Genomic DNA, 24,908 nt, shown 5'->3' with positions numbered 1-24,908 from the left:
TAATGTTATCAATTTCAAATAATTTACGTTACTTGCAATGTCTACATGAAAAAGATTCGCGTGAACATAGCGTAACAATACGTAAAAAAGTAATCAATGTAATCTTGAAACGTGCAGTTAACTCAGCAAAGTAAATTGCAGAGTAGTTGCTTAATCGGCAACTACTCGAGTTTAGCGAGGTTGCAAACCTGAAGCTCGACTGATAAGTGACTCGGCGGATATTACGGAAAGAGCGCATTATCGACGATGATTCGACTTTGGCTTGCAAGAGAGGGCGCTGTGCCAATTAGGACGCGAGCAAGCAAAGCAGGTAGTACGTAGTGCGCCTCACTACGAAGCGAACAGTTGTGAACTTGCGTTTGAGGCGAGTTGTCGTTTCGTCTCGTGTGATCTGGTTTGGTCATTGGTGCACCCGTCGCACCCGTCGCACCCGTCGCACCCGTTTGAAATTTTTGTGCGTCTCCGAGGGAGTGAACGCGGTGCGTTGAGCGTTCGGAGCCAGTTGGACGATAGTTGAACGGACGACGTCGATCGCGAGACGGGAGGTACGGCATCGCGACCGCCCCGGACGTAAACGGATGCTCGCGCGATTGACGGGAAAACAGCTTCGTCGAGACGCGTAGTCCCGTAATACGTGCGAGAGGCGGTACTGTGAAACGAGAAGTGGTGGAAGAGGAAGATCAACAATAAGAGGAGGAGGAGGAGGAGGAGGAGGAGGAGGAGGAGGAGGAGGAGGAGGAGGAGGAGGAGGAGAAAGAGGAGAAGAGGAGAACACGGTGCATTCCGAAAGGAAGGAAAAGCAGGACGCAGCAGTGAAATCTCGACGACGACGAGTGGAGTGGAGTGGAGCAGAGTGGAGTGGAGTGGAGTGGAGAGGAGAGAAGACAAGACAAGACAAGACAAGAGAAGAGTGAGAGTGAGAGAGAAAGAGAGCATTGTCCTCCGCGAGAAGAGCATCGTGTTGTCCTTGCCATCGCGACACTAACCTCAGTCAGTCGGTGCTGCGCGCTCAGCCGCGTCACGATTGTCGTCGCTCGTCGTCGTCGATGACGTCCGTCCATCCGTCGTCTCGGATCTGTCAATTAAGGGAGAGCCGCCGCCGCCGCCGCCGCCACCGCCGCGAGGCGTTATCGTCCTTCGATCGCACGGGATGCCATCCCCATCTCCGCCGTCGCCGTTGTCCACGTCCGCGTCCGCGTCGTTACCGTCGTCACCGTTGTCGTCGGCGGCGTTACGCTAAAAATATGCGGCAGTGAGAAACGCGGACGGCGGAGCACCGCCCGTGGCAGAGCGAAGCGGCTGGCTGGCTGGCTCTCTCTCTCTCTCTCTCTCGGCTGCGTGTGCGTGTGTGTGTGTGTGTGTGTGTGCCAGGGGTCCGGTGCAGGGTACGCGCAGAGAGAGCGGAAGGAAGAGGAGGCAGGCGAGCAGGCAGACCACACAGGATCCTGCTCGAAGGTGACGACGACGACGTCGAAGCCGAAGGGGGTGATCATCGTATTCGCGTGACAGCAAACCGACGAAAGGAGCACCGAGAAAAATGGCGGACCTCGAGGCGGTGCTGGCCGATGTCAGTTACCTGATGGCCATGGAGAAGAGCAAATGCACGCCGGCCGCTCGTGCTAGCAAGAAGATTATTCTGCCGGATCCTAGGTACGCACTCCTCACCGCTACGCGATTTCCGGCGGCGTTGCGTGCGGTTCGATACGATGGTGGAGAAAAAGGAGGAGGCGGAGGAGGAGGAGGAGGAGGAGGAGGAGGAAGAGGAAGAGGAAGAGGAGGCAGCGACGGTGGTGGCGGTGGCGGTGGTTCGTCCGTCCGTCCATCCGTTCGCACATCCGCTGGAGGACCTCTCCCCCCCCCTACCCGTTTCCTGCCCCTCCCTTCTTCTTCCGTCCTTCTATTTTCTTCCCTGTTCTCCCTCCGTCGTCGCCGACGCGACGACGACGACGACGTCTCCCTTCGCGCGGGACTACTCTCGCGCCAGGAATAAATAATGTTTACAAACAAAACCGCGATTGACCATTCGTCGAGGAGGTCCACCGACGCGCGCGTGTCTCGTTTCGTTCATCATCACCACCACCACCACTACCACCACCACCGGTGTGGCGGCGTCGAGCGTAATGCCGAATTCTCTCCCCTGAGATCCGTTACCCATCCACGATGTAGCTCGCGCGTGGGATCCATGTTCAGAGGATCGTATACGGGGATTCACGCGATCTCGACTCTCGGCGTCAAGTCGAGTCGGATTCACGTGCTCGCCCCCGATCCCCACGTTCCGCGCTGCATCTCAGAAGGGAATTAAATCGTCCCGTGACATTTTAACGCCAAAAGTCTCTCCGAAGGAGAGAAACAGAGAGAGGGAGTGACCGATAATCTATCTCTGATCCCTCACGCGATGATATTGACATTTCGTATAAATCTACACAAATATGTAACGCACATTTGATGTATACACCCGTGTGTTATACTCGTTAAACTTTGGTTTACCTTTGAAAGATTAATACCCGAGATAGAATAAATTTTGTTCCCTCTCGCTCTCTCCCCCCCTCTCTCTCTCTCTCTCTCTCTCTCTCTCGTGCGCGCGCGCGCGCGAAAACCTCTCCGCCGATTGGTACTTTGCATCGATTATAACTTGCCAATGTTTACACTGTTGGCGTTATTTTCGGTCCGCGCAAACCGCGGATGTTAACCGTTTCGAACTTTCGGCCTCGTGAAATCAAGTCGACTCGGACTTGGAGCAAACTCCGTTTTTGCTGGCGGCACGCCAAACGAGCGACGAGTATATCACGTGCGCGGCCGAATACGGGAAAAACTACGTATCCAAAGGATGCAAAGGACGCCGCCGCGCGCCGTCGTAGTAGTCTACGGCCTACGGGAACTAGAGTAAAACGACTCGACTGTCGTTCGAGAGCACGTGCTCCGCACGTTCCCTTTATTTTCCTTAAGAGCCATAAAATACATGTAACGACATTAAAGTTGCAAAGACTCACGAAAACTCTACAAGTAACTAGTTTTTCTAAAATTTGTTCTTTATTTTCATAATTAATACTTTTATTAAGGGACAGAGGTCGAAGCTGTAGGCTTTTCAAGATCGTTCGTGATGCGCGCGGTGGCTGTGCCCGATTTACCCTCGTCGGGGTTTTTATTTTTTTACGTAAAATCGAGCGCATCAACGATCCGGCGCGGCGTGGCGGCCAAATTCCCGCGTCACGCTTAGGCTCCATTCATTTACGTAATTAATTTTATGGCTCGACGGTGCGCTTGACGCTCACGAAGAGCTAATAGAATCAGTGGATCGCGTGTCGCCAAGTGTCCTTGCGAACCGGACACATCCTATTAATACATCCTATATGCATCTCCATATTTCTTTACAGCGCGCAGCGGCGCGATGCGGCCCCGGCCGGTGCGCGCGGCGGAGTTCGTACAATTCACTTTTATTAACGTATACGCTCCGGCCTGCGCCGCGTAAAAGTAGCCGGACGGAATGGCCGAGGCGAATCGCGCCGAGGTGATCGCGTAATCGCTCCGATTATCCGGCGAAATTAACGCGGCGCGATAGAGGTCTGTCAGTCGTTTCCTCGTATAATCGGAAAACGCGGTATACGCGGCGACGCGCGCCGCCGAACTTGGTGAATGCGAATGAATGGGCCGCGGCGTCGAATATCGGATTACATCGCTGCCGTCCGTCAATGGAGCCTTAAAGTCGATCGTCTCGTAACATTTCGATTCGCCACCCGTCGTCTCGTCTCGTCTCGTCTCGTCTCGTCTCGTCTCGTCTCGTCTCGTCGCGTCTCGCGACGACGCGTGTGTCTTCGCGGCACACGTTGCACAAAGCGAGGAGGAAGAGGAGGAGGAGGAAGAGGTGGAGGTGGAGGTGGTGCTGGTGCTGGTGCTGGTGCTGGTGCTAGTGCTGGTGGTCTGTTAGCGTTGGTGTTGGCGAAGAGCAGCTCCTGCAGTATCGATTATTCGACGCGGTATCTCTCTCGCGAAAGTTCGCTAAACTGTATTCAGCCTCGGCAAAGTTTTCCCGGAACGTGTGCAGTCGATTCGCGTCGTGAGCAATTCCATCAAAGCCCGCCGAGGCGCGAGGAATTGCAGCGGCGAATTAATCGCGTAATTAATCGCGGACGCGTTCCGCGACATTTTTGCAATCCGCGTGGCTCACGATCGTAGATAAAATCGTGCGGGCGGGCGGGACGCGGCTCGAGTCGGATTTAGCTTTCGCGTTTACGCGAAAGCCCGGGGTCGACTTTGATCGCTGATATAAACGAGATAACTTTCGCACAGCGGGATAATGGGAAATTCTTCCGGCGCTAACGAGTTTACGTCGCGTAATGCTGTGCGCGCGCGGCTCGCGAAGAAAAACTAAGAGCGAGACGACCCAGTCCGACATTTTTTTTCTTTTTTTTTTTATCGGGTTAAACTCGCGTGGCTCCGAGGTAATTAAGAATCGCGCGCCGCTCTCTTAAGGATACCGTATCAAACATACGGTATCTCTGCAAAGTAAATAAAATTTAGAAACGTGTTAATATTAACGCTTTGAATAAACTATTGTTCGTGTACGTACGAAAGTTGTGTGAATAAGACTATATTTTTCTTTAATTTATTTATTCTATTCGTTATTAAAAATTAAATTATTTTTTTTACAACATTAAGAAAATGTCAACTTTTTATCCAAGTACTCGAAGTAATCAAGATGATACAAAGTTTTTATTTATTTTTTAAAACTGATTTCTGCGTCGCAATGAAACTTTACATATAAATCATCTTGAATCATATTTTATTATTTCATAGTTAATTACATTTTCACATGTCTACTCATTGAAATAACTTTTTATCGAAATAGAAAACTGTCGGGAAATTTTTCCTACCAATCAAACGCAATCCGTAATTTTCTGAATGTTTTGAGAAATGTCCTATAGTCTTTAGTTAGTAGCATCTCGTTTAGAGTTTTAGGGGGCTTTACTGCGGGTCAGCTCGGACGATGGCGGGCATGCAATATCTATTCCGTTTCTGCGTTTCGACTCGATTAATCGTCTTGGTCACCTTACTCCCATGGTCATTAAATTCGGATTAGCTAGCGAAATCCATTACCGTTTCCATCCAATGCCCGTCTCCCGTCTCCCGTCTCCCGTCTAGCGTTTGCATCCTCAGCTCCGCGCGGGAACCGTAACGTCGTCATAACCAAGCCGTAATGTCGCACTTTATGGATCGTGTCGCGAGCATACTCGCGCGAACACGCGCGCCGATCTATAGAAGCGAGACTCCTCCCTCGAGCGCTCGCGCGTCACGTGAGAAATAATAACGCCTCCGATTTTCTGATCAGCCTTCGATTATTACGGCCGGGATCGGATCCCCGATGATACATCCCCCAATAGGTACATTTTAAAAAATGTCAGAGTGCGCGAGTTGTTTTTAGCTCATTATTTTTGCAACGCCTTTGTAACTGTTGGTGAGAACGACGGCGCGCGGCGGCGGAGGTTTGTATTATTCGTCGCGAAGTTGAGATCGCACCATTGAGAAAGGTGGCACGCGGCGGCGGCGGCGGCGGCGGCGGCAGCAGCGGAACAACGGCGGGGGCGGCATTCGTCCTCGTCCGTCTCACGGCGTCGCTCGCACGTATGACGGATCTCACGCTCGCGTTCGTTTTTTCCACGAGATTATCTGCGCGATAAGATTTTGATCCTCCGCGCGGCAAAATTGCAAAGTGTCCAATCGTGGACGGCGTTATCGGAAGAGAGAGAGAGAGAGAGAGACGAGAAATGTGCGGCACGCGCGCGCGGCAGGCTCGTCGTCTCCGCCGCCACGCCGTGCCGCGCCGATGAGTTTGAGCGACCGAATGAGGACACCCAGCGCGCCCCGATACAGTCTTTTTTTTCTCAAATAAACTATAACCAGGTCATATGCTTAGCTTACATAGCGTAGTAATCGCTATGAGAGAAGCTTAGTCGACTAATATTAGACTAAAATTAACCCCGACTAAAAGCGTTGACACTGGTCGAGTATACTCGACTTGTCACACCGACCCAGTCGACCGTACGTCGACTGTAAATCCGGTATAAGTCAACGCTGTCAACGACGACGTCGCCGCAGCTTCTCCCTCTCCCTCTCGTTCAGCTAATTAAAAGAGGAAAAAAAATTGCACGTATGGAGCGGCTGCGGCTGCGGCTGCGGCTTCGGCTTCGGCTTCGGCTTCGGCTTCGACGACGACGACGACGACGTCGAGATTATTCATGACAGCATTAATGCGCAAGCGGTATCGCGTAGTAGCCGGTATATACCCTCATCGCTGCTTCACGGAGCGCTCGAGTTAAAAATGCGTGAACGCGCATCTGAAGACGACGGACGCCGTGGGATAACCGACGTGCCCTTTGAGTGCAATTTCGCGCTCTTGCGAACCACTTGCTTGCGGGAGGAATCGCGCCCGCATGCAACGCGTAAAATAAGAATGTCCGAAAGGGGAGAAAAATCCCGAGTCGAGAACGGAGAACGGGAGAGATCGAGAAAGCTCGAGAAAGCTCGGCGAATTACCACTTGCCTCTTCGCGAGATCCCGCGCACATTGGAAGAATATTAAATATTGGGAATAGGAATTGGAGTTTTAGAAATCAGTCCTTCTCCAATAAACACTGCAGATGAATATCAAGTTATGTTGTGTGTTTCGTACACTGAGAAAAAATTGTTAACTTGATTGTATCTCTTCAGTTCAAATATTTATGCATTTAAGTTAAATGCAGCAAAAGAGTTAGCTCAGGTATATATTATACATATACGCCGAACCGATCGAAAACTTTATTTATCGAGTATTATTTGTCATTATTTCTTATTAAGGAAAATTAATTGTACCAATAAACTTTATACTGTCTACTACTATAAAAAAAAAATTAGAAATACGAAATATTTATTTTTTGATATTTGGGAAAAACTTCAAAAAAAAACTACATTTTTATCGTATCGAAAATGGTAGGATTTATGACCACTCGTGAAAAGAACAATTAAATTGGACAAGAGCTAATTGTAAGCACTTGTATTTTCGTGTACTCTATCCTTTACTGTCTCTCTACACTTATGTATCATAAAAATCGATGAATCTTTCCGCATTTCCTACAGAGAGAGAGAGAGAGAGTAATCATTTTACATAAATTGTAATATCTCGCTACGTCACTCGTAACATTGACAAATTGATTCAACTCACAATAATTTCGTTAATATTAATATCAAAAAACTAATTACAACATGACACTAAGGCATACGTAAAAGCAATAGAGTGATTGCAAGCAAGTTGTCTGTAGAGAGCAGTCTTTGTATTTTTTCTGACTTTTGTGACGTAAATATCGGAGTTACCCTATATAAATGCTTAACCCTTTTGCATCCGTTAATTTTTCCATAACCATTAATAGGAAATTTATTTTAAAAAAAACTATCTCTACACTATTAGGAACAACAATAAATAGAGAAAAAAAATTTCTTTTTCAAATAGAATTAATTCGAGGTTGAGAGGAACATAAAATACTTAAACCAAGGTTCAAGTATTTTATGTATTCAAGTATAAATACATAAAATATTTAAACTGAAAAAATATGTAATCCAGTTGATATTTAGTTAACAGCTTATCTTATTAATGTTCATTGTGCGTTACATTCAATATTCATTGAAGAAACTAAATCCAAAATTTTAATTCTTATTCCTAATAGCTAATATTCCATTGTGCTTCGAACCTAAATCGCGTAAAGATATAGTGTTTGCGCGATATTTTCAAGCGCGCATATGAATGCACGGGATACAGAAACGTATCCGATGGAGTATCTTCGCGAAAGGAAAAAATATATATACCGTGTGACGTCATTTGGATCTTTCTGAGCAGGCAACGTGGGTATATACGCGTCAAGCTCGCGAGGGAATCGCCCCGCCTTTTACTTTCTTACGAGCTCGTTCTCGGCGCTTTTACGTTCGACATTTCACGAGGACTGATGATACTTAGAAGACGCCGAGGGACACTTTGCGTTCACGCGTGCCGTACATCCTTGAACTAGAGAGTGCGAGATGCGATACGGCACGTATCAGCGGTACGTTCGTCGCGCACCGGTCTATAATACAGTAGAAGCTTGCAACAACTCAATTTTCGACTTTGATTAACCACCGCCACCGCCGTCTTTGTCCCCCCCTCTTGAGAAAGATATACGTATAGAAGGATCGTTGCCGATACAGCTCGGTATTCGGTATCCCACCAGGCGATTCTGCGTGCCTTGGGAAGCATTCGTGGTAAATTTCCTGGCGTGTGCTTACAGAAAAAATATACGCAGCGCGAAGATACCGGTTGCGTATACAGCGCAAACGTAAACTGCGTCTTCTCCATATTTCTTTTTTACTCCTTCCTTTTCTCTCTCTCTCTCTCTCTCTTCTTTTTCTTCTTCTTCTTCTTCTTTCTTACTCGTGACAGAACGTCGCAATTTTCACGAGCGAATGTTTTACAAAGAATTGTCGAAACGATCGAAAAGATCGAAAAGACGACGCGGGAATGTCGCGAAGGTACGGGTGCGAAACAAAGTACCTTGTTTCGATCCACAAATAGTCGAATCATTGCTAGTGTTGACTCTCGGCAAAGTTTACTCTCTACTCTTTTTCTCTTTCTATCGACGCGCGCCATTCTCGTTTGTTCTTTCCTCCTGTTCGCGTCGTCGACGTACCGGCGCCTCTCTGATGTCTCTTTCCTCTTTTCTTCTCTCTCTCTCTCTCTCTCTCTCTCTCTCTTGCTCATCTCAAATTTTTCTAATTCGCAAAACGGCTTCTCATAAATCCCCAGATTATTACGACGAGGCGAGCCGTAAGCGTATTAGTCTACGAGGAATTATCAATATATCTCTATATTAATTCTCTCTCTCTCTCTCTCTTGTAACAGATTTCTTCGTATTCTTCCATACGTCTCTTTTGTTCCAGTTTAATTTATATCATATATATTCTGTAAATAGAGTTTTATTCGTTAGAGTACGGTTCTCTTGTTGAAAGGATTCAAGCGCGACGGTATTGGCGTTATCCATCAGTGTCGTCGGACGGGATCGGTTAATCGTTGATTGGCTCAGGTGGAATCGATAAAATACTGGGCCACTCGCTCTTCTCTCGTTATTCAGAACGGATAACTGCTCTCCCGTTTTCACGCGCGAAAGGGAATAACACGGGGAAAAAGAAGCGTTCCCGGAAGGACGTATATCGAGGAAGCTGCGGTCCTCGGATGTAATTAAAGGTAGCAATCAACGAGCCGGGCAAACGCCACGCCGCTCGCTGCCCGCCGCCATCGTCTCCCGTCCCTAGCCCCTAGTGTGTCGTTGTGTAAAAACGGCTCTTAAGAGTAAATAGGAGTAAATAGACGAGAACCGTTATTGTTAATAAGTTCGCTTTTGTGGCCAACTCTCTCGCTATAAATTAAGTCATTACACACGTGCTTCAACCCGCAACGGATGACGTCTCCCGGATGTCCAAAGAACAAGTCTTTTTGACTTTTTGCGCGACCCCAGTCGCGACTCGACTCCGTACACTCCAACTTGTCGTGCGCTTCTCGTTTTTCGCCGCGGAAAACATGATATAACTTTTAGCTGCGCTGTGAATAGCTGCTCTTTGAATAAAAACATTTCTAGTACGAAAGTATCTGTCAACATCTTATTTGTATCGTTGCAATGGCGTAAAACGGAACGGAGCTCCGAGCTCCATTAAGGAAAACGATAGCGAAGAGTATGGGAAAAGTAAAAAGGTAAATATCATGGTATTATACAAGTAATAATGAATGAAACCTCGCGGTATTCTGAAAACTCGCGGCGATCGATGCGACGAGTCTCGCGCGAAAGGACATTTTTGACAGACGTACAATTGAAACGCGCGGCCGTATCTTTTCACGCGATGTCGCGCGTTTACATTTACGTGCACACATAACTGTCACCGTAAATACAGTGAGATGCCCCATCCGCCATCCGGCGCTATATGCATACGTTAATTACCACCTTTTATCGGCGCGACAACGCGCGCGCGCGTTTCAGCCCTCTGAATGGCAGCCGCGAAAGTAGCCCTATTCACGTCGAGGAAAAAAGGGAGATTGCAATGAAACCGTGGAAAAAGGTGTGGCGAAGGGAAACGCGATGGCATGGGAGATTGGAAGATCCGAAAAGAGACTCGTACAAGAGCCCGGAGTGAATCCGCTTCTCCGTCGCGGGTCGCGGGTCGCGGGTCGCGGGTCCAAAAGGATACTCGCGAGAACGCGAATCGCTCGTTCGTTAATCCGAAGACGCTTTTACGGACAAAGTATAATTTTCCCGTCGTCAAATTGCGCTCGCGCGCAATATGACGCGACGCGACGCGACGACGGCACCAAAGCTTCGACGAAAGCGGACGGTAGCAGCCGCCACGCGCCGGCTCTGATGGAAATATCGAGCTCTAAGCACGAATCTCTCTCTCTCTCTCTCTCTCTCTCTCTCTCCCTCCCTCCCTCCTTCGCCGCCTCTCGCTCGCTTGTTTACGCGATTTTAACTGCGTTCACGGTTTTAGCTTGAGAGGCAAGCAACTTTGAGAATGATTAATATACCGGTGCGACGCGCTTCCGCGCTGCAGCCGGATCGCATTATGCAACGCGAGGATAATTGACGTTTTGTCGAATCGAATTGGCACCGGGGAGTAATCCTGTCTGTCTTCGTGCCACGTCGACCATCATTTCTTTCTCCATGTAATAAATGGACCTTTCGTTTCGAAAACGCGCTCCACGCGTTTAGAATATATAATAGCATAATTGAGCGTTAACAAGATCTCACTGCCTCTGCAGGGCGCGTGAGAAGGTCAAATGTCGCTCCTCCTTAATTTTACATCGCGTAATGCGAGTCAGTTGGTTTTCCGTTTGCACTGTTTGCAGACTAGGATTTTTTCGACCGCTTATAACGCGTTGTTCCTCGCGAACGACGCAAATTTCGGCAACAGCTAGTCAATAATTTGCGATCGGTCGAATTGCTGGGAGGAGCGTTCGAAACGTTTCTTTATTGCAGCGCACAACTATAAAGATTATTAAGTTGAAAAGGAGAGGCCAGTTGGATCACCGACGAGAGTTTGTGCATTAATTAAGTATACACTGTTAAAAATACGCGAGCAAAATTTTATGTAACGGAAGCAAATTTCAAGCATTCAAGGGTACATAAAAAAAATTGTATGTTATCAAAAGTGCACTAAATTCCATGTACATAATTTTCAGTAATAGACACATAAAATTTGTAGCAGCGCTGAAAAAGAAATTGTAAGCGCTATAACAACTACTTTCGACCGGTCATTTCTCATTAGTTTAATTTGCTGTTACATTTCATATTCGGATTTATTTGAAAAAAAAAAATTAAAATTTTTAAATTGACTAAATTTTTCAACTTGATTAAATTTCTTCCGTTCAAGTATTTTATGTATTTAACTCAAATACATAAAATACTTGAACTTTAATTCAAGCGTTATATATTTAACTTAAATGTATAAATAAGTACTTGAAGAAATTTTAGTCAAGTTGACAATTTTTTTTTCTCAATAAGTGTAATTATTGAAATAGCGGCGGTCGCAAAGTTACGAAACGGCACGTCTCACTTTGCTTTCTTTTCATAAAACTAAAATCGAGAAAGAGAACGTCGGAATGCTTCTTTCGTAATTGATGTCGGCAATTAATTTTATCCACGTTGCTACGGGGGAAAAAAGGAAAAAAATGTTTTTCTATGATTGTTTCGATTGATGCACGTGCGGCAAAGAACGACGCGAGCAAACGTTTGCGCGCATCTTGGATGTGTACTTAATGGAAATAAGTATATAAACGACCGCGTGAGCGTTGCAGCTTGGCTTTATCGCGCGCACGGCCGGCTATTGCAGCCGAGCGAGCAGCAATCCCGTTTCAATAAACTTCTTCTGCCTTCCAGCAACGCTTACCGCGACGTACGCCACGGTTTGATTTTTGAGGCGCGCCAACAGAAATACGCGGAATACGGCGCAGCGAGCGCGATTTCGGCATCGCGATTTCGACACGAGCCAAAAGCTCAACTCGGTCGGCTTGGCTCGTGTGGCTACGACTACCGACTCGCGTAATCGAATTGCGTGCGACCGTAATTGCGAGCGGTCCCCCTAATCCGCGTTGTTACGAAAATCCAACGATTATCGGCTGCCGACAGCCGGTCGGTTGGAGTAACGCGAGCGATCCGCCTTTATAATCGCGCGATTGTCGAGAACCGATAAAACGGTTTGACAGGTGGATTTTGCGACTTGCTTTGACATTTACGACATTGCTAATGATTGCAATGCGACTCTCGGCGAAAGAATCTCGCGTGAAATCTTAGATTCTTTCGCCGCATTTTTCGTCAAGGATCGCGGTCAATACTCATGAATTTCATCCGGCTTTTCCGCTGAATAGTCTCAATATACAAACTTCAATACACACTCCTGGTTGATCTCTGACGAAACACCGACGATCGAAGCTTCCAAATTTATTCCACGTGGAACTTTACGCTAAATATTTTATCTGACGCAAGTTTGGAATTAAGATTCAAATGACCATCATAAATATAAGACGTAAAAGACTGGTCGATCTGAAAGGACTATCGCTTTAAGATAAAATATAATATTTTTCAGAGTGGCATTTTTCAAGTCCTCTCTCACATCTCTTACTTTTATGTATACGTTTTTTGCTTCTTCTTCTTGCGCCCCAGTGAATTCGAATCAATCAACAGACTCCACGTTTCGACGAATTTACATAACTGCTTCTCGTATCGATTTTTTTTTTCTTTTTTTCATAATTGTATGACATTGTTCTCGATTTCGAATTCATCGACGAACGCCGCTCGTCGGACACGACGACGATCCAAACGGGTGAAAGCCTGCCCGTTACTGGATATACGCGATGTCTGGCGACGCTCCAACCAATCGCTGGAAACATGGATTTATTTTGATCAGTTGCAAAGCTCATTCACCCCCCGCTCGACGCTCGACACTCGGTGCTCCACCTACCTTGAATTAATCTTCTCCTCCTCCTCCTCCTCCTCCTCTTCGGCTACCAGAAATTGACCCGAATCAAACTTTATACCCAACCGCGCCTCCTCTCCATCACTTAATTGCCATGTTTACGCCGTTCTAGCTTTATAAGCCCCGCGTTATCCAGGCACTTTTAAAATGCCAAGGACCCAACTGTTTATTCGCATTCCTCTTCTTTTTATAGCTCCAATTAATTGCCGCAGGAAGTGAAACTTCATCGACACTCGAGGCATCTTTATTCTTTCACGCGTGGAATCCAACAGAATGATTCTCTTAGATACACACACACACACACACACACACACTCAGATGGAGACTGATGTGTGCGTTTTGAAGCTTGACCCAGTCAAAACTTTGAAAGATGTCAAATTTCAAAACATCCACATTTGCCTTCACTCGAGTGAGTGTATTTAGGGATCGTTCCATCTTATTCTACGTGCGAAAGAATAAAAATGCTCCGAGTGTCGATAAAGTTCCACTTCCTGCAAGCTCTTTCGTTCGCTCTCCGCAATTTTTCCCTTTGCCAGATTCGTCGTCGTACTCTGAGCGATGAACGATATTGCTACGCGGAATTGGCAGCTACGGTATTGAGGCTTGCCAGATTGATGGCAGCGTCTCACGAAGGGGAAAACTATTGCCCTCCGACGAAAGTTCGTTGGCCAACGTACGCCTCGTTGTTTCCGCCACGAGTAAAAAAAAAAAACCGAGAGAAATTAAAAGTTGAAACGCTCGCGTGATTCGCTCTCCAATCGATCGTTACGATAGCTCACAGGCAATTACATACCTTGTCTTTAAACGCCCAAAAGTTCCTCGAGGAGTTGTTTCGGCTATTTCCGTAATAACGCGCGATTAAATCGCCACATTAATTTAACGATGAATAATCGCGCAACTATGGAGATTAAAGAACCGGTAAATGATAATATCAATGATAAAGCGCTTTTACGTCAGTGCAAAATAAAAGTTGACGTGACGTAGCGAGAAGCGCGTTCGAGAATAAATTTTAATATTTGTTTTATAAGTAGCCGTTTTGCATAATAACTCTTCGAGACTTTCGAAACGTTTCGTCTTTTCTTTCTTTCTTTTTTTTTTTTAGTTGCGCGATCGCAAAATTAAAAGTCTGCGCCGCCGCCGCCGCCGGCGGCGCTGGCTGATCGGCTCGACGACTTCGATTGCATAATTTAGCGCGAGAAATCAGCGCCCTTGGTATATCTCCTACAGTAAACAGCCCCTCGAGGTGTACTATTGCGTAAATAAAAAATTCCCAGCAGACGGAACGTTGCTGTGCGGCGAACTCGACTGTCTGTTCGCCAAGTTAGAAAGGCGCGGGAGGGGACGAGCGAAAAATCGATGCCCACGGACGATCGATGTCGATAGAAATACCATTGAGATAAAAATCATCGATAGACCTGATACAAAAGTTCCAAAATCTTGTAGTGAATCTTTCATGTTTCGATTATTTCCGATAACAAAGTAATTTTGATGGCAAACTTTTATCAGTCATCGAGTTAGGGGAAATAAAATGGACGAACACTCTTTAATAAATATAGATATTCCTTTACTCTCTCTCTCTCTCTCTCTCTCTCTCTCTCTCTCTCTCTCTCTCTCTCTCCCTCTCTCATACGACGGCGTTACGTTCTGAGACTTTGGTCGTAAATCGAATCGACCGTGAGTCGAGTTTTATAACATTTATATTTCTTCTAAATAAAATATTATTTAAGCTCAATAATTATTTTATTACTAAACACGATTGTGAGTAGATCTCTATTATATTTAAGAAGTGGCAAAACAAAATCTTTTTTAACGATTATAATTGTTAATATAATATTAACTATTATAAAATTAATATTTAGCTTAAACAAAGATTAACTTCAACGAGTAATTCAAAAACAATACTCATTACAATATTTTCTTTTATGCAACTGTTAATATTTAATTTGAAGTATTGCTAGGGTGCTTAATCTACTAGTTTAATTTTAGTTGATAATATACCGGTCATACGTCCTAAAATTCGTAAGTAAAAAGAATTATTCTATTATCTGTAATAGAATAGAATAATTTACTTTGGTTTATATGTCAAGAGCGGACATGGATTACAACAATTCCTTTTATTTGATTAGCTAAAAGCTAATCAAATACATCCATGTCGTTTTGTATCGTTATCCAATCTTAACCTTTTCTATTTATTTATTTATCCTCATTAGCTTTTTTTATTTATTATACTTTAATAAATAAATTCCTTGCAGGTTATAAATTGTTTACATTAGAATCTTAATTTACAAATGAGATGTTATTGATTTCTTTGACACATCAATTGCGTTTCAAAACCAAGTAACCAATAATCGCCGTGTGGCTTAAACGCATAAAGACAATTGCATACTACTCGAAGAGATCGTAGGAGTCCTCTCGATTGAAAATATTATTATTTTGCGTGTTTAGAAGGAAAATCTCATACACGTCGGAGATAAAAGTGAAATATTTTATTCCTTAATATTTTTTTCTAAGAATTAACTTGTGATATCACACATTACCTTATCTTTCCGTGCGTACGTTTCCTAATATAGATCGCGTGCGAAAATAAATCATCGCAAGAAATATCGTCGTGAAGAAACGCGCGCGCGCGCGCGCGTCCTAACCGAGAAATGCCACGCTCTTGATGCACACGCCCTTTAACGTTATCTCTTCAAGAGTCATCGATTACGTTCTTGTTATCGCAGACACGTCGCGCGCTTTCTAGCGACGTGCCACTTTTCAATCGGCCGATGGTCATTCTCGAGCCAGTTTGACTGAAATAGCCGCGGCTACCGATTGCACGCAGGCGAGCGGGCGGAGCGAGTTGCGTCGCGGATACATCCTCGCGCGGTGCATTCATCGCGAAGCAATTGACCGCGATGATATACTGACAGTTTATGATACCCGATTTGACTCGCGCGATACATCGCGACTGGACGTTCTTCCTTCTCTTTTTTTTTCTTCATCGGATTTTTTTATCGCGCAAGCACTCACGCTACGACGCGACATGCGCGACAGCCGGATTGATATTCCAGTAGTTAAATTAATGTTTCGAATATTCATCGGCCGAATGATTGACGAGGATCATCGATCGAGCCAATCGCTTTGCGTAACGTACGATATTTCGCAAGACCAGAGAGATGCTGCTCGAAGGATAGATGGAGGCTCTTCAGCCCGGTCCATACCCATATGAGATAGACCCAGCATTCACCCATTTCGATACGTCTAAAAATGAGGTTGACAGAACGTCGGAGTAAGAGACAAAATGCGAGAAATGCTGTCTTTTTCTGTCCTTTTCTGTCCATGATGCGCGCGCGCGCGCGCGCATTATTGATAGAAATTCTTAGAAATAAAAGACAACTAACTAGAGAATCAGACGAAGAAAGACTTTTCTGCATTTTGTCTCTCGCACCGTTTTGTCAATTTCACATGTATATATAGCTAATGCTGGGTCCATCTTATACTATATATGGCCCGGTCGTTCGCATTGAAAAGTCACCGCGGCATGTAAATCTTGTGTGTCGCAATAGTAGCCCTCGACTAATATAATATTTATGATGATTAATTAATCATTTCGATATTTTAACCGAACTAGGCAAAAGTTGTTAAAACACATGTTAAAAATATCATGAAATTCAACGTATTTTTAACCCTTTGGAGTCTGATTTATTTTTCGTTTACTTGTGTTATATCTGAAGTCATGTTTTATGTAAATGTGGATGTAAATGGATTTGTATCATTAGACGCACGTAATACATGGATGGGACACATGTACCAATAGAGGATTACTCCAAAGGGTTAAGTTAAACGTTAAATTTAAAGAAAATAATGTAATATAATAAACGATATGTAAAAAAAGCCAAATAAAACGAGCAAACAATTGGATGTTAAAATAATAATATGTCTTTAATCTTTAACGATAAGTATACGACGTTTCAAACACGTTTCAGCAAGCGTATAAATTTAAGTGACAATAAAATCTTTCAAGATGCATAACGATGTTTCATTGTCGAATCAATTTATATGCGTGCTGAAGAGGACTCATTGTCAGTAAAGTCGAAACGTCACACACTTATTGTTAAAGATTAAAGACATATTATTTTAACACCTAATTGTTTCCTCGTTTATTTGACTATTTTCTATCATTATTATGTATCGTTTATCTTATAGTATTATTTTTTTGAAATTCATACGAGCTGTTGTCCTATTAAATGTATTAAATTTCAAGTACATAAAATTTTATGTATCTATAATTGAATAGTATGTGCATGAAATTTAGTGCGCATACTTTTCAGTTATGGATACATAAAAATTGTATGTACCTAAAATTTGCAAATGTCGTAGATTATCATAGATTGCTCCTGTCGGGTTATTTTATACATTATTTACATAAAATTAAATTCTGCTGCTGATTTTTAACGGTGCTATAGCGAGAAAGCAGACGCGGTTTGAATTACCTATTCGTTGACTCCAGCACGGCACGCGAACTGAAGCCTACAACCCACGTGCTTTCGCGCGACACGTACGACTCCGCGGATGATTTTGATAATTGGAAAGGAGAAAGGTGGGCGCGCGTTACTGAACGCCAGTATATATTTTGTCAAATTGGCCGTTATCTCGTCGATATCGACGGAGGCAGCAGCGCTTTGTCGTTCGAACACGAGCCCGCGCTCTTCGTGTGCTGCTAGTGACGACACGTCGCGCCGGGTCGAGCTGTATCGATGACACGACGCGAGCTATAACAGCTATAATTCCGCCGTTTTACATATTGATCAATCTCGTTGTGATGTAGGCGCGGTGGCGGTGGCGGTGGCGGTGGCGGCAGCGGCGACGGCGACGGCGTCGACGACGGCGTCGACGACGACGACGACGACGACGACGACGACGACGATGACGGCGGTAGTGCAGCGGCAGCGGCGGCGACAGCGGTGACGGGAATCGGGATTTCGAGTCGCTGAGCGCGCGCTAATATATTCCCTGCGAAATACGCCGAGCAGATTTTCGATAGATTTACGTTGACAGCGCGGCGCTTGATGGAATAACTGATCGGGTTTGCCGCCACCTGGCCCGGAATCTCTCCGGAAATTTCAGGGATCTCCGAGTCCCCCGGGTCCCTCTTTTTCGAACGAGAAATATCTTTATGCGACTACGTATTTGCTTGCATTTTCCCTTTGGCGCTTTTATCGGCTTTTCGGAAAGGAGCATGTCACACCGAAAGGAGCACGGTAAACCAATGCTGATGAGAAAAATCGATCCTTTCTGTTTCAGCGTTCGAAGCGTCATGCACAGATATCTGGAGAAGAATAACGAAGTAAACTTCGACAAAATATTTAATCAAATGTTAGGTGAGTAAGCTATCGCTCCGATAGTTCGCCCTTCGTTCGCCACTCTCTCGCCACCCTCCTGCACTCTTTGACGAGATCAAAGACAAAGGGAGGCTTAGATTTAGTTGGTAAATTCGCCCAACTTGCCTTCTCCAATTTAATTGCGCAGCGAAGAGAACCTTATTCTCTCAACGTGCGTTTCTCTCTCTCTCTCTCTCTCTCTCTCTCTCTCTCTCTCTCTCTCTCGCTCTCTCTGTGTTCAGTAGGACATCCAATTATATATAGACTTCAGATATCGGCATATATTGTCTCTCCCTCACTCTTTCTCTGTTCCTCTCCAATTGACGCAATCATACAAAATGCGTACGTATATTATTCATGTAGATAAACATAGTTGCGGCTACTATACCGATTAATTCTTGCAACTTGTTTCGCGCAGATTCAATTGCGATTGAATTCATTGCAATTGAATTTCGCAAATTTTTTCAACATAATACGGCAACGGGAGCGTAAATATTCGTCCATTATACAAAAAATTTTATCGAATACCATTCCCCGAAGTAATTGACAGTCTCGTTTACGAATCACTAATTAAATGTTTTATTGTTCGTAAAGAGTTATTTTGATGCAATATTAGTTGGAGTGCCAATTATATTGTTATCAAATTAATCAATACAGTCGGATGGATGATACACGTTGGATTCTCCATTGTAGAGCAAAACGTGCGATTTGATCATTGCGCGGCCTGATAGATGACCTGGAAAAGAATCTCTAGTTCCTTTGGCGGATGACCGCACTAATTTACACGGACGATTCGTCTCTCCGCCGCCAGTTATTATTATTGCCACTCCTGTTTCTTTTTTTTTCTTTTTTTTTCGCGAGAGTAGAGAAAAGTACAACGTTAAATATAGCGAGAGTTGCGACAATTTACTGAAAGTTCGCCGATATCAAGCAAACTCCACATGTACTTCCAGGTTACCTTTTATTCAAAGACTTCTGCGAGACTGTAGCGGAGGAACCGATTCCGCAACTTAGGTTTTACGAAGAGGTTCGTGTTTTTTAGCCCGCACACACTATGCATATACATATTTTATATATATATATATATATATATATATATATATATATATACATTTAGTTAAGTTTCAGTCGCACATATCGCATATACCGCGCACAGCTGATCCGACTGCATAGAGAAATTTCGTATTTGTGCATTGTAGATCAAGGCGTACGAAAAGCTCGAGTGCCCGGAAGAAAGGAGAAAACTTGCCCGAGAGATCTATGACAATTACATTATGAAAGAGTTACTGGCGCATTCTCATGTAAGTATATGTATACATGCGGCTAATGCATACGATTTCTTCCGTAATAATTGTGGAAGAATTTTCTTTCCCTTCTCTCCTTTTTCTCTGTACAATTTTTCAATCCTTTCGTGCCTGCAGACTTTTGTAGGAATAATTAGCATGTGATTCACGTTACAATAGAGGTTTTAGAGTCGCTGACCTATAGTTATGAACCTATAATCAAAATTCAAAATGGCAGATCAACCAAATTATCACTCAAATCCAACAAAATTTGGTATTTTAAATTTTGAAAGTTTAATTACAGATTTATAATTAGTGATACCAAAAATTCTTGGAGCATGAATTTCATTCAAATTTAAGAAAATTTTATATTTTGGATCCGCCATTTGTTTTTAAATTAAATAAATTTATATATATATATATATATATATATATATATATATATATATATATATATATATATATATATAAACATTTCTTACGTTAATTTTTAAGATGAGGTCAGAAAGAACTTGCTATTTTAATTTTTGCGGAAGATATATATATTTTTTACTTTTACTCCATTTCACGAATTGTTTAAAAGGTACGTGGATCAAGGTACGAGGAAACTTCTAAGGGTATTGAGTTTTTGCGTAAAATCTTATTATCCTTTATCTTTAAAATGAGTCCAGGAAGCAGTTGCTATCTTTATTTTTATGAAAGATATAAATTTTTGAAGATTTAATCCATATAGTATGTGCCGCCAGACACAAAATGGTTAATACACGACGCCGCGTTTATCTTTTGCAGGAATATTCGCAAGAGGCGGTATCTCACGTACACAAATATCTCATGAAAAATGAAGTCCCAGTAAATTTGTTTGAGGTAGGTCATTGTCTCGTGACCTTATCTACGCGATTGCGCTACGCGATCGATATTGTTCGCGACTCACAAACTTGTTCTATTTCTTTTCTTTGTAGCCATACATCGAGGAAATATTTAATCACCTACGAGGGGAACCGTTTCAGAAATTTCTGGAAAGGTACAAATAACATACTATACTCACAATTATTACGCAAATTTGTGAATGTAAATTTATGATTTTATAAAAACTGTGTATGTTTTTATAGTGATAAGTACACCCGTTTCTGCCAGTGGAAGAACTTACAGTTAAATATTCAGGTACAGATGAGTTAACATTTTTTTTCTTCTCGCTTTTTCAAGGACGGAATTTTCAAGATTAAATTATCACGCGTTTTATAACGGAAATTGCAGCTGACGATGAACGACTTCAGCGTGCATCGAATAATAGGTAGGGGCGGCTTTGGTGAGGTGTATGGTTGCCGGAAAGCGGACACTGGCAAGATGTATGCCATGAAATGCCTGGATAAAAAGCGCATTAAGATGAAGCAGGGTGAAACGTTAGCTCTCAACGAGAGGATAATGCTCTCACTAGTAAGCACTGGGGTAAGAGATTTTTTCTTTTTTTCTTTTTTTTTTATTTTATTTTGTCAAAAATGAGTTTCTCGCAGTTAATCTGACGATGATGATGATGCGACGTGACGTGATAAAGCGTTGTCACCGCAGGTGGATTGCCCATTCATAGTGTGCATGACGTATGCGTTTCACACCGCCGACAAGCTGTGCTTCATATTGGATCTGATGAATGGCGGCGATCTGCATTACCACCTAAACCAACACGGGGTCTTTAATGAGCCGGAAGTCAAGTTCTATGCCGCGGAAATGATCCTCGGCCTGGAACACATGCACCGCCGGTACATCGTCTACCGTGATCTGAAGCCCGCGAACATACTGCTGGACGAGCACGGTCACGTCAGGATATCGGATCTGGGATTGGCATGTGATTTCTCAAAGAAGAAGCCGCACGCGAGCGTGTATGTACCTCTATACGTAGCCTCAATGCCGAACTTTCGACATCGAACGAAACGGTTAAAACATCTTTATTCTGCAACAGTGGCACACACGGATACATGGCACCGGAGGTACTCTCGAAGAACACCACATACGATTCGAGTGCGGATTGGTTTTCCTTCGGTTGCGTACTGTACAAGCTCTTGATGGGACATAGTCCATTCAGGCAACGTAACACCAAGGATAAACACGAGATAGACCGTATGACGTTGACGATGGTACGTTGTATTAAGAATGTTGATCGTACATCATTGCAATCGTATTGGATTTTGAGGATACATCAAAAGCGAAAATTCACATAAATCTTTTTATATATTTCCGTTACTCGTGTTCGATAAAATGGATTTGGAAACATACTTCGTCGAATGAATTATTAAACAACTGTAAAATCTTCATCAAACTTTAGAGAGAGATTTTTTTCCTTCGAAAAAACAATAAATTGCAGTTTAATTATCTTTTATTTATTAATGGAAAAACTATTGGAAATATATTAAAACTAATTTATCTTGAAGTGTAATGAAAAAGATACATCTGGCTTTTTTGCTTTTGAGATCACAATTCGATGCGAACACGATGAGCGATCGGAAAACTTAAGGCGAGTAATATTTGAGAAACGTATACACATAGAAATTTAATTTCTTTTTATTTATTTTTTTTTTAATCAATCACAGAACGTCGGGATACCGGAAACGTTTTCACGGGAGTTGCAGTCGCTGTTGGAAGGTTTGCTACAACGGGACATCAACAACAGACTCGGCTGCCGTGGCAACGGCGCGGACGAGTTAAAGGCGCATCCGTTTTTCAGTGGTATCGATTGGCAGCAGGTGTACCTGCTAAAGTACACGCCGCCGTTAATACCACCGCGCGGTGAGGTCAACGCCGCAGACGCCTTCGACATTGGCTCCTTCGACGAGGAGGACACGAAAGGAATCAAGTTGACGGAGGCGGATCAAGACCTGTACAAAGACTTTTCTCTAGTCATCTCCGAAAGATGGCAGGCTGAAGTGGCCGAGACTGTGTTCGAGACAATCAATAACGAAGCGGACAAGGTAAGAAATAAATATTTCATCTAATTGCCTATAATAACTTGATGATTATTGAGCCTTTACTTACGTAAAGATTTCCCTTTGTTTTGTCCTCACAGTTGGAAAATAAAAAGAAAGCGAAACAAAAGCAACGGTTTGATACAGATGAGAAGGGTATGTATCATACATCACATATTTGCATGAATACTCTGAATAGAGTTGTATTCGGCATTGATCAATTGTATTTGCAGGTTCTGACTGTATACTACACGGTTATATAAAGAAATTAGGGGGTCCATTCGCGAGTGCGTGGCAAACGCGTTATGCGAAGCTGTATCCGAATCGGTTAGAATTACATCCAGAATCAGCGACTAAGCCTGAACTCGTGTTTCTCGATCAAGTAAGTGTATCATTTATCGGCAAAATATTGAAGGAGATAAAAAAAGTTGAATCGATATTTTCAAAAGTAATACTTATATAAATATTTAAATACTGTATAAAAATTTTTGTTAATATAGTATTGTATCCCCGTTATACTTGGTATATAATGTGATATGTTTCATATTTTACTTTATTCGAGAAAAAATATAACTTACATCATGCAATATAAAACATCTTCAGGTTGAGGAAGTAGGGGCGGACCTACAACTTGTTAAGGGGGAACAGTGCATCGTGATGCGTACGAAAGACGCCAAAATTGTACTTACAATTGCCGTAAGTAAATTTTTCAAAATCCTTATTGACAGTACTTTGTGATAAAATGTAATTAGATCTCATATAAATAACTTTAAAGCACTGTCAAATTGTTGAAATAGTTCAAAGTAGAAATATTTGAGTCTCAATGCCAGATAATTTATTAAGTTTGAACTGCATTAATGAAAGGCATTAATCAAGTCTTAACGTAGAGCTAACAATAAGATCTTGAGAAACTTGATATTCTCAAGCAGAGAGTTTAAATCATTCCAACTATCTGATCATTGAAAAATTTTTAAGTTTTAACTAATAATGATAACTGACTTTTTATAGGATGAGATAAGCTTAAAAGAATGGGCACTCTCATTAAGATCGGCACACAAATGCTCAATGGAGATGCTCGGAAATATGGCGAGAAAAGCAGGCAAAATCTACGGGACTGAGCGGGACGCAGTAATCCCGGCGATGCAGCGATCCACGAACGGCAACTAGCCCACTGTCGTCATGTGCGATGTCGCACCGTCATACTCCAGTCCCACTGCCCTGCAGCAGCGACAGCAGCAACTTTTTTTATACTAAATGGATAATAGAGAGAGAGAGAGAGAGAGAGAGAGAGAGCAGCAGCAATGGACGGAAAGGAAAGATTCAAAAAGAGAGCGAGTGAGCGTTTCTTGGAATGGTAATGCAAACAATGCCTCTTCCTTCCGAAAGCTCACTTTGGACTTTAACGTTACGGCGTTAAAGAAAAGCGGATAAATCCCTCTTTCGGCACTCCTCGATCAAATGGAACGTCCCAAAGAAAATTTCGTTATACGGCGGATAGCGCTGCGCTGTGTATTATAGAGACTCTAGCCAAGTAGTGTCGTATCGTGCGTATGTTCTCCCAGGGCCATGAGGATGATTCGCGCGCGCCCATACACACATCTACGTACATTACATAAACACATACATGAAAAAATACATACACGCAAATAATTGCGGCTCCTTCTGGTCACTGGCGCGGGCGCGTAGGCATCTCGTTATATTTGTACATTAGTTGTATGTGCAACATGTGACGTAGCGACTAGCGACCGACCGAGCGACGAACAAAAGTTGACAGATAACACACAGGAAACACGAACACACATCCGGTAGTGTATTATTATGACCTAGTACTCTCTACGCGATCCCGTATTCTTATTACTTTTTACGCGTTTCGTCGTACAGCTCGTTTACTTAACTTATTTACTAATACAGAGAGAGAAAGAGAGAGAGAGAGAGAGAGAGACCAGTTTTATATTATCCTTACGATGAAACAAAAGTGACCCATTATTTATTGTGTTGTTAAGTGCGAGAGAATGAAAGAAAAAAAAAAAGAAAACTCGTTTGTATATTAACCAAAAGTGAATCGAATACCGAATGCATGCAACATATGTACGCTCGAGTGGATACACGCGAGTCCGCTCTGGCAATAAAATATGCGATGAACGTAGATGAAAAGAGCTTTTTTTCGTCCTGTATCATGTGTCAGTAGAACGCTAAACTCCAGTAAGTATTTGTGATCTTCATTACATTATGTTTTGAACATAAATCGTAATCTTTCCGTAATCATTGAACGATGTGCGAAATTAACAAATG

General features: G+C 43.4%; 1 protein-coding gene across 4 annotated transcripts; it reads left to right on the top strand.

Moving 5' to 3' along the window:
* Positions 1–738: 738 nt before the first annotated feature.
* On the top strand, positions 739–24,762 carry LOC105194556 (G protein-coupled receptor kinase 1). Of its 4 annotated transcripts, none has more exons than XM_039456240.1 (15): positions 739–1,650; positions 18,303–18,379; positions 19,333–19,406; positions 19,579–19,680; positions 20,452–20,526; positions 20,622–20,683; positions 20,772–20,823; positions 20,917–21,108; positions 21,229–21,536; positions 21,617–21,791; positions 22,245–22,622; positions 22,718–22,772; positions 22,850–22,998; positions 23,220–23,312; positions 23,625–24,762. In XM_039456240.1, the coding sequence occupies exons 1-15, from the start codon at positions 1,538–1,540 to the stop codon at positions 23,781–23,783; spliced, it is 2,064 nt and encodes a 687-aa protein (XP_039312174.1). In that variant the 5' UTR covers positions 739–1,537; the 3' UTR covers positions 23,784–24,762. The 4 variants fall into 4 exon arrangements, with proteins under 4 accessions (XP_039312174.1, XP_039312177.1, XP_039312175.1 ...); XM_039456241.1 differs by lacking the exon at positions 739–1,650 and adding an exon at positions 7,148–8,065; XM_039456242.1 differs by lacking the exon at positions 739–1,650 and adding an exon at positions 9,713–9,744.
* Positions 24,763–24,908: the final 146 nt, after the last annotated feature.

Source organism: Solenopsis invicta, chromosome 12 (genome assembly GCF_016802725.1).
Source record: "Solenopsis invicta isolate M01_SB chromosome 12, UNIL_Sinv_3.0, whole genome shotgun sequence".
Lineage (NCBI taxonomy): Eukaryota > Metazoa > Arthropoda > Insecta > Hymenoptera > Formicidae > Solenopsis > Solenopsis invicta.
This window is presented reverse-complemented; position numbering and strand designations above follow the sequence as displayed.

Coding starts and splice junctions, on each gene's coding strand:
- LOC105194556 (XM_039456240.1), top strand. CDS start 1,538: ATGGCGGACCTCGAGGCGGTGCTGGCCGATGTCAGTTACCTGATGGCC. Junction 1,651..18,302: donor ATTATTCTGCCGGATCCTAG/GTACGCACTCCT, acceptor TTTCTGTTTCAG/CGTTCGAAGCGTCATGCACA. Junction 22,999..23,219: donor AACTCGTGTTTCTCGATCAA/GTAAGTGTATCA, acceptor AAACATCTTCAG/GTTGAGGAAGTAGGGGCGGA.